The sequence below is a fragment of the Cajanus cajan genome, chromosome 8 (genome assembly GCF_000230855.2).
Source record: "Cajanus cajan strain Asha chromosome 8, NIPB_CcT2T_4, whole genome shotgun sequence".
In the NCBI taxonomy this organism is placed as follows: domain Eukaryota; kingdom Viridiplantae; phylum Streptophyta; class Magnoliopsida; order Fabales; family Fabaceae; genus Cajanus; species Cajanus cajan.
The window spans coordinates 22,172,285-22,182,433 of record NC_138524.1 but is presented as its reverse complement, the minus strand read 5'-3'; the positions used below and the strand labels follow the sequence as shown (position 1 = coordinate 22,182,433).

General features: G+C 34.5%; 1 protein-coding gene across 1 annotated transcript; it reads right to left on the bottom strand.

Annotated features, from left to right (window-relative positions):
• Window positions 1-2,612: 2,612 nt before the first annotated feature.
• HGO (homogentisate 1,2-dioxygenase) lies at window positions 2,613-9,465 on the bottom strand. The gene is made up of 9 exons (XM_020368066.3): window positions 9,128-9,465; window positions 7,054-7,284; window positions 5,187-5,266; window positions 4,479-4,646; window positions 4,216-4,391; window positions 3,975-4,044; window positions 3,711-3,865; window positions 3,358-3,441; window positions 2,613-3,014 (listed from the first exon to the last, which is right to left on the bottom strand). The coding sequence occupies exons 1-9, from the start codon at window positions 9,319-9,321 to the stop codon at window positions 2,802-2,804; spliced, it is 1,371 nt and encodes a 456-aa protein (XP_020223655.1). The 5' UTR covers window positions 9,322-9,465; the 3' UTR covers window positions 2,613-2,801.
• Between the last annotated feature and the right edge of the window lie 684 nt (window positions 9,466-10,149).

Below are 10,149 nucleotides of genomic sequence, written 5' to 3'. Positions count from 1 at the left end.
CACACCATTCACACCATACACTCTATCCAATACTACTCATGCATAAAATACAATCCACCAATCATGAAGTCAAACACCACACTTCATCATATTAATAATCATACAATAAATGCATCTCATGACAGATATCAATGCATATCAATCATCTAATGCGTCGTCACGCATACACCTAGGAGATCTCCACAACAATAGAGCTGTATAAGTGACATTCCATCCTACCGAAACCACCCCAACCGTTTTCACGCCCAATGCGCCCGCTCGGTCACAGCTAAACAGGATATATAATCCTCCCTCGGGTTTACTCGGATGATGTCACTTACACAATTGGAAGTCCAGATCCACCGTCAGGTATAGCACAGCTGGGTACGGGCTTACCACGACCTTGGCATGCATTAACCAAGTCAATTGTGGAGTTCGCCCACCGACTATCCGCAAGGATCCACGCACCTTCCCGAGTACTTGGTTAAGGGAATAACCCTCGACCTCATACCCCGCTCCAACACTAGCTAAGGACTTAGAGGAGACTCACCCAACCCAGTGGCCTATCTGAGCACCACTCTCCCAAATCCAGTGGCCTCCCAGAGCACCACTCTCATATATCAGTGGTCTATCCAAGCACCACTCTCAAGAGACTCTATGTGAGCTCTTCCAGTTCGAAAATATTTTTCCTCTCCTCAAGTCCTAGGCTAGACTCATGCCATAGGCATCACATGCAATAATGCATCATACATCATAATGGTCTGCCCACCATCATGATCAACAATCATACACATGTCATAAGACATCACATGCAATAATGCATCATACATCATAATGGTCTGCCCACCATTATGATCAACAATCATACTCATATGAACATATACGCATGTCATATCATATTCAAACATTCATACGTATCATCACAAAGCATACATATGAATCACACCTCACCATACATCATATATCATACATACATGATCTAAAACTTTAACTTTAAACATGCATAAGCATCAATTCATTCATAAACTTATTCATGCTCGGCGTAGCCTGAGCTCGCCAGCCTAATCCCAGCCTGAGAGTCCCAAGACTCATCCACGCCTAGCGCATTCAACCTGCGCCCGGCCTAAATTCCAATAACAGAGTTCACAAACTCTCATCCACACCAACAAATCCAGCCACATGCAAACACAAAATACAATGCATAGACTCCATACAACTTAAATAAACCTAGAATCAACATGCACCCATCTGGTGCATCAAATTCACTAGAACCCCCATTTTTCCAAGACTTTGAACAATTAGCGAATTCTCCAATCCAGCCATGGATCCTCAACTTTCATGCATCAATTGAGTTTCTAAACTCACATGCAACTTAAATAACAAACATTCTAGCTTCCCTTACCTGAAGATTGGCTCAGATAGCCAAAGACTGAACAAAAGTATAATTTCCCCTCGAGGCTCAACTCGGAACTTCAGTCCTCCCAAAACAAGCTTTCTAATCTGAATTTCAAGAAAAGTCAGAAGGAGTTAGTGATCTAGAGGAGAAAAGGAGTCAAACAGAGAAATTTGGGAGAGAAAGGAGCTCACTGACTCAGAGACCTTCTCTCTAAAACTTCTCTCTAAAAACTCCAAAACTCCTGAAGGCCCCCAACCCCCTATTTATAGACTTTCGGATTGGCCCAGAACGGCCCGTACCGAATTCGGAACGGCCCGTTCCGAACTCCCAAATCACGCACAAAATTAACGCCCAGAACGGCCGGTTCTGAAATCAGAATGGCCCGTTCCGGAACTCATCCGGAACGGCCCGTTCTCCCTCCGGAACGGCCCGTTCTCCCTCCGGAACGTCCCGTTCTCCCTCCAGAACGGCCCGTTCTCAACTACAATATGTAGTTCAATTCAGTAGCTTGGAACGGCCCGTTCCAATTTGGGAACGGCCCGTTCCAATTTGGGAACGGCCCGTTCCAATTTGGGAACGGCCCGTTCTGGGCTACTGAATCAGCCTATTTTTTTATTTTTTTTTTTTTAACAATGTTACAATTAACTCTTAAAAAAAGTCATTCCTTAAACTTTTATTTGTTTTTGTAAACATTATAATCTTGTCTTAATTAAAATTAAAAATAAAACAAAATAAAAAACTATCTCCAAATATATCTTAAACAAAAGTGCACAAATCTTTCACTCAGATCAAATCCGTCACATATAGTTCATTCTTAAATCTAGAGCATTAGCACATTATCTATTCACTTAAATAGGGGATAAATGATGATTATGATAGACCTATTTAAGATAGAATGTGATGAAGAGTGATTAGATGATGGGTTGATTTAGGAGAAAGGACATTCAAATCCTCCTAAACAACATAACATACTAATTAACTATTAACGTTTATCAATAAAAGAAAAAGATAAAAAAAAAGGAGGATATAACTCAAAAGTTTTAGTCATTTGCATATTGCAAATAAAACTCGCCTGAAACCGCTTATATTGCCACCAATTGTGGATGAGTTTTTTTCCTCGTGGAATTGAACTCAATATTAAAAGGATTTGAGATTGATTAAATACAAGCACATAAATGTTTTTTTTTTTTTTTAGAACTTTTCTATCACAAATAACTCTATTTTTAATAGAAAAAGCTTTAAAAAAATATTTATAACTTGTATATAAACAGTCTCTTTATAATACTCAAACATCTTACTTAACCAACTGAACTATGCCCTCATTTGTGGTTAAGCACACTTTTAACACCTATATTACAATTTTCTAATTATACTTATTTTTATGGACAACAACATCGACAACGTTGGGGGCCTAAATACACCATACTCACTGTCCATTCTGCAAGGTCGTGATTTCAGATGTCTCGGTAACAGTAAAATGAGATCTGAGGCCAATCCAACACTGGTAATAATCAGGATCCAAGAATGGTGATTCTAGAGCCCATTGAGTGATACGGGGTATCAAACAAGATTCAAACATAAAAGCCATTGTGTCAGTGATCTTGTGAGGTCCGACATCATTCCCTCGTGCAATGGTAGCCTGTAAACCAAGTACCAACACGTGTGTTACTAGAAGATTGAATCCATTAATTCATATCTCTGCACCTTAAGTGCTTAACTCTTGAACCAAATCAACAAAAACTGATCGAAAGTATGATAAGAGCAGTATATTAGAGAGTGCAATCATTATGTTAGCAGGGGGTATATTAGAGAGTGCAACGTATCATTATGTTAGCAGGGGGTATATTAGAGAGTGCAATGCCAGTGCTGCACATGTATATAATCGATTAAAAACTCTAGGAGTAGAATGGAGGTTTACTCTTTGTAGTTGAGATCTTAATATCTATCTACATGATTGTGGGGAAAAAAAAAAAGAAGCATACCTCATATGACTTGGTATCAGGACCATGGGGAGTCATACAGTTATGGAGACTTGCACCACCGGGAAGAAATCCGTCAGCCTTGGCCTGAAAAAGTTAACAAATTTGATAGGCACATACTAGAGAAAGACCAAATTCTGCCTCAACTGACCCAAAACTGGTCCTCTTTTCCATACAGTTACAAACTACCGTTAATTAAGTCGCCAACCATTCAGTGCTTTCAACAAACAGTGATTAAAAGTCAAAATTTGATATAGAGCCTGTTTATATACAAAATTAAAAGAAACACTTTATTTGCAGTAGAAAAGTTTTCAAAAGTTCTTCTAAGCTTATATCTAATCAGACTCATAATATACCTCATAACCACCATGAATGAGGCCCATAAATTCACTCATGCAATTGCGATGATAATATGGGGGCCGGAAAGTGTGCTCAGCCACCAGCCATCTGGGTGGGAAAATGACAAAATCAAGCAATGCCACTCCAGGTTTATCAGTTGGTGCTGTCAACACTGCACATAAGCACAAAAATTAAAAAAGAAATGACAGAAAATATTTTCCATGAACAAAATAAATGGAGGGAGACAGGTTAAGGAAATTTTCATTTTTAAAAATGCATACCAGTATTGATTGATGGATCGCTATGATCGAACAAAACTGTATTATAAGGGCAGAATTTGCTTAAATCATACTGCAAGCAACAAAGGGTTGCCAAATTAATTAAGATGCATCATCTTTTTTTTTTCACAGAAATTATACCCCTCCCCTAATAAACTGAAAATAATATGATGATTGATGATGATTGTAAATTTGTAATCATAGGTCATTTGCTTGAAACAATGTTGAAGAGAAAACCACCCACCTTATATGGAACATAATTACCATGCCATGCAACAACATTGAAGGGAGAGAAATCTTGTACTGCAGAAAAGAGTTCACCACCAAACTTCTGCACTATGGTGTACCCAGGATAAGATTTATCTTCATACCATGCAGTAGGAACAAGGAAATCCCTCGGCGCAGCAAGACCATTAGCACCTAAAATGCAAACAACTCAATTTTAATTTTGTATGCCATGAATTTTCAGGCAACTTTAATTTCTTTAGAGCAAAATAGAAAAGATACCTATTGGTCCCAGATCAGGAAGTTGAAAATGAGTACCGAAAATTTCAGCAACATAACCACGGGATGGACCATCAGGCAAATTCACAGAAAAACGAAAACCTTGAGGTAGTATAGCAATTTCACCCGGGGAAACTTTCAACTTTCCACATTCAGTAGTGATGAAGAGTCCTACAAATCCAGCAGACAGTATGAAAAAAATAAATATAAGGGAAAGGGATACTCTTGAAAAGCTGTGATACTCAGGAAGGATCGGAGCATGCTCTTAAGTGCTATGAAACTTTATTTAGCTACAACGCCAACGCAGAAATTCATGCATGGAAGAATTCAAGAACATGGGGACAACTGTTTGTCCCTCTAATAATATAATTCTACACAAAGAATCAAAGACAATTCCAACAAAAGAAATCATGGAAAAATATAAACCATAAATATCCGTTCAGAATACTAATGCACCAGCGCTTTAAGAAAACAATATTTACTATTCAAATGCATCCTTCAATTAGGAAATTTCTTTTATATTCAACTCTAGAGTGTACAGACTATTTTCTTTGTGCAAAAGGAATCACCCTAAGTTCATTGAGCACAGAGCAACAAGGAATTTATACGGGTCCAGAAATAATTATATGCACATAAGCACAATTAATTAACCGCAAACACAACTTTCTTAGTTAACATTGAACAATCAAGGAAATTGTCATATTGACTTACTTCCTTGTTGGGGAACTATCAAGAAGTCACCATCGGCATTGCAAAAGGCACAGTTGTCCATTGGTTTGTTGGCATTGTACCTATAAGTGATATAACATTTTCCCATTTATTCAAGTGCTAATGTTACCTTCAAAATTTAAATTTATCATACCAAATCTGGCAGTTTAGCATCAATATCTATGACATACCCAACATTAGTATTGTTATGCATAGGCAACCAAAAGTAAAGAAAAATCAATGGGTAGAGGTGTATTTAAGGCAGCAGTCCATGGTAGCATTACTCGGGGCAAAGATAAAATAGCATATCATAAATAAATTAGTTTGCACAGTGCACAAATTGATTAGATGAAACAATACTTGATTCTTCTTAGATAGTGTTTGGTAGCAGACAGATTAGAATAGGAAGAAATAAAATGTGTGGTTTAATTGCACTTTTTGTCACCCTTGTTTCACGATTTCACGAATTTTTGCAACTCGACTAATGCTGTTAGTTGACAGATGATGTGCATAATGATTGCTAACATAACATGTTAACTGCCAATGTATATTGTTGATGTAGCATACAAAAGATAATATAGTAAACTATGTCACATCGACAATCAATGTTACATCAATAGTGAACAAATAATGTAAGTCAACCAACAAAATGTGTATAATTTTAAAAGTTAAGTAACAAAATGTGATGTTTCAAAAGTTGGGTGGCCAAATTCACAATATTGTGAAATATGGGTGGCAAAAATCGCAATTATGCCTATATGAGTTTTGTTCTATGTTGGTGTATTTTACAAAGAGAATAAAAACAAAAGGTTAAAAATGTCGAAACAAGGAGAACAATGATTAAAACCAACAGACTGTTCTATTCCGTTTTGTTCAGTGTGTTAATCACTACCTTAACTCAGACTAAGATCTAATATCTCCATTCCCGACCCCTCAACCCAGCCCACCAATCAACACAAGTAGCACAGGATCACTGTGAGACCCATACCCCACCCACTATGATGCTGGCACAGCTTACAGGAGCCTAATAATTCAACAGCATCTCCTATTATTGAATGAGGAAAGTGGGATAACATCCCTTCTTGAAATTAGCCAATCAGTTGGCCCCTAAAAAGGGAAATTTAATCCCACATAGCAGGGGAACTATATCTTGAATGGATTGCTCTCCAAGCAACCATGCCTAACCCTGAAAAAAAAAGGATTTAGTCACCTAGTTGCAGATCTTCGCTACCTTCATGTACTCCTAATGCAAACACCAACCGAGAGTCAAGAGTGTCTTTACAGCTATACCACCCTACTTTTGCTGCAGCATTTGGAGTCTCAACCCCCTACAAGTGTGGTTAGAAGGCACACCCAAATCCAGACTCTGGGACAAAACAGTTATCAGCAATACTAATTCACATGTAAATGTTAGATGTGATATCATATATCTGAAACCTCAACTATCAGAATTTTGAAAGGAAATACTTATGATCCCAAATTGGTGAGACAAAAATCATAGCGCTCAGAGAACATGAAAGGTGTTACATAAAAGTATCTCAATGTGCTGATTGAAATGAAAAGATATAAATGAGTATGATCCATACTCTATTTATAGAGCTTATTGAAGTAATAACAATCAACAAACTAACCAACTAACAAATGTCAACTACCACTACCTCTAGCATCAACTAAAAATATAATATTTCAATTCTTAGTCATCAAACAACGGCATGTTATAATTGAAGAGACTTAAGCACACAAATTATGCAATTCTGATTAGGAAACCTAGCCAACCAGAAAAGTCAACGACAGAAGAAAAAGAATTGACTGGCACACACCCATTAGATAAACAGGAATACTAGTTAATCAAAGGATACCAATTGATTACATGTGAATAGCATATCCATGGCGCATGAAGGAGCTTCCAGAACCACAAACGGTGGACAACCCATCAATGAAATCCGTCGGTGAATCGGGTGCATCCATGGGCTTCCATCTAAGCTGAGTTGGGTTAGTAGAACTGTTGGAGTTGTTGAACTCACTCAAAATTCTCTCATTACTAGGTACCCTAGGCTTGAACGGTTCGTGGGTCACTGATGGTTTGATTCGATAAAACCAACTACACCCAAAAACAAGCGAACATTAAAATGCTTAATAATATGATACGAAAAAAAAAAAACTATTCTATCACTACTCCTAAAATTCTACCATAAATGTTACAGAAAGCTTTAATGCTTATAGGCTAAGGAAACGCAAATTCATAATCTAATAACTACTAAAAATATCATTCAAGTATCATCATCCTAATTTAGGGAAAATAAAACCACATACAGTCCATCCTATTCTAAATTCCTCGTAATCTTTTAACCATTTAATCTTCTTTCGTTTGGACCTAGAGTCCATCCTATTATCCTAACATAATACTCAAAGGTAGAAGAACATATAACGATTAACTTGGGAGAAAATGTACAATTTCACGTCTAAAGTTTCTAACTTGTATCCTTCAAAATATGGGTATATAAAAATGTAGTTAAGATTTGAGTGTTTGGAAAATTTCTTGAATTTTAGATTTAGCTCTTTTAAAACAACTCACTTTAAAAGAAAAATAAATAAATTATTCATAAAAAATTTAAAGAAGTGAAATTTATAAATTTAGAATTTATTTAACATTGATTTTCTTGTGAAAGATTACTATTTTTCACTTTTCTTCTCCTAACAAATTACTCATTTTAAAATGTTAATGTCAGAAAATAAAAGCAATTAAAATAAATTGTTTATGAAATGCTTTAATTTAAATTAAATATGAAATTTTTATTTTCTTATCATATACACTTTTCTACTTAAAAATTTAAATAAAATATACATACAATATTGAAAAAAATTACGGTGTTACTTAATCGTAAATTGTAATATATAAATAATAAATAATTGTAAATGGAGTAAATTCGGGTGAAGAAAGGAGAAAGATAAAGATAAAGTAAAAAGGTAACATTTGAAGAAAAAATAAATAATATATATATATATATATATATATATATATATATATATATATATATATATGTGTGTGTGTGTGTGTGTGATCTGATGTGATGGAAAAGATATCAAGGTAAAAAAATTAAGAATTAAATATTGTCTCAAATTTATTTTTAGGGTTTTAATTTTTTAGTTTTTATAAATTTAAAATGTCTTATTTTAAATTTTATATTCAAATTTTGTTGGAAAACTTGTTAAATATTATTACAAAAACTTACTTATTATTATTTTTCTTAATGAAAATATTATATTAAATGTAATTAATGTGTATAACTATCTCAATCTATTATTAGTGAAAATTAAAAATAGTAATTTTAAATTTCAGAGATCAGATATAAATTTACTATAAATTTAAAAAATTCAAAATATATTTAAATTAAAAAATAAATATGAATGGTAAGAGAGAAAAAAAATAGTGATCTGATATATTTATATTTATAACAACAAATCTAACAAGGGGCAACGCATTTTAGTCACCAGAAAATTTAGGAGTAACTAATTGTGGGACGGAACTGCTATTTGGTACGGCGAAGATATTAACGAATCATACCTAGAGAAATAGACATTTTTAAAGACGCTTTTATATCCCTAGGAATTTTCAAATCACCTAGCTTTCAATTACAAATTACTTATATAATCTATTATATTTATTTTATTTTATTTTATTGTTATAATTTAAATAAATATATAGAAGTACGAACTCCGAAGTACTTCTTTTCAAAATAACAACCAATCAAAACTCTTATTGTTATAATTTGTAATTTTTCCGTACTGTTTAGTATTTTCCTTATATTATGTTCCGAAGACGAGAGTGAAAAGAAATATATAAATAATAATAATTATTATTATTATGTATTTTTCTACGTTTAATCGGAAAAATAAAAATTTATATATTAGTTAAATTGAGAGGGTAAGAAGTTGCGATTGACCTGCAGAGGTTGCGGTTGCGAGGGGAAGTGAAGGAGGTGCCGGAGATTTGCTCGGCGTAGAGGCCGTAGGGGCAGATGAGAGGACTATTCTGCGCCGCCGGCAGAGCTCCGGCCACCGCCTCGGAGGAGAAGTGGTTGCCGAAGCCGGAGAGGTAGTCGTAGTCGTAGTCGCCGCCGTGGATTGGCTTCTCCATGATTCACGGAGAGAGAGAAAGAGCGAAGGAAGTTACTGGAGCTAGCGTTGGTTTTGTGATCTGAGGGAAAAGAAAAGAAAAGAAAGTGATAACGGTGCGTTGGAGTTGGAACGTGTTCCTATGACATGGTGGAGTTTCTTTTGTTTTATTACGCCAAGTGGAATTGCGTCGCACGACAGATCATGTACTGTGTGTCCCCAACACGACGAAGTGTCCATGTTTAGGTAACATTTTTATTATTATTATTATTATTATTTTTTTTTTTTATGTATGGTTTTACAAGAGATGGTGCTTGCGTCTATGCTAGGGATGAATGTTAATTGAGTCAGGCTTAATGGAATTTATTTCGTAAGAGTTAAGATTGATTTTGAAGTGTCGATGTTTACCTTAAGATGTTTTGATTTTTATAAAATATAAGTTATTGAGAAAATTTAATTGTTTTAATTAAGGGTCTTTTGTGGGGACGAGTTTATTATTGTACTTACCTAAGCCAGAAATTTTATAAGTAAAATTTGTGATTTCGAATCTATCTGATCAAGAAATAACAATATTTAAGATTAGGAAGTTCATTCCACTCATTGTCATATATATTGTATTATATAAATATAAATGTATTTATGAATTTATATATAGATTTACATAATACATGTCAAATTCACATATATGTGAATAACATATGTCCACATAAGATTGGATTTAACGGTACAATAAATAAATTTAATGATCATATAAATTATATTATGAAAGAATTGATCAACATTAATTATAATATATTTTATGATAATTAACATTTATAGTAAATAAATTATTATTATTTTATTTTTATAG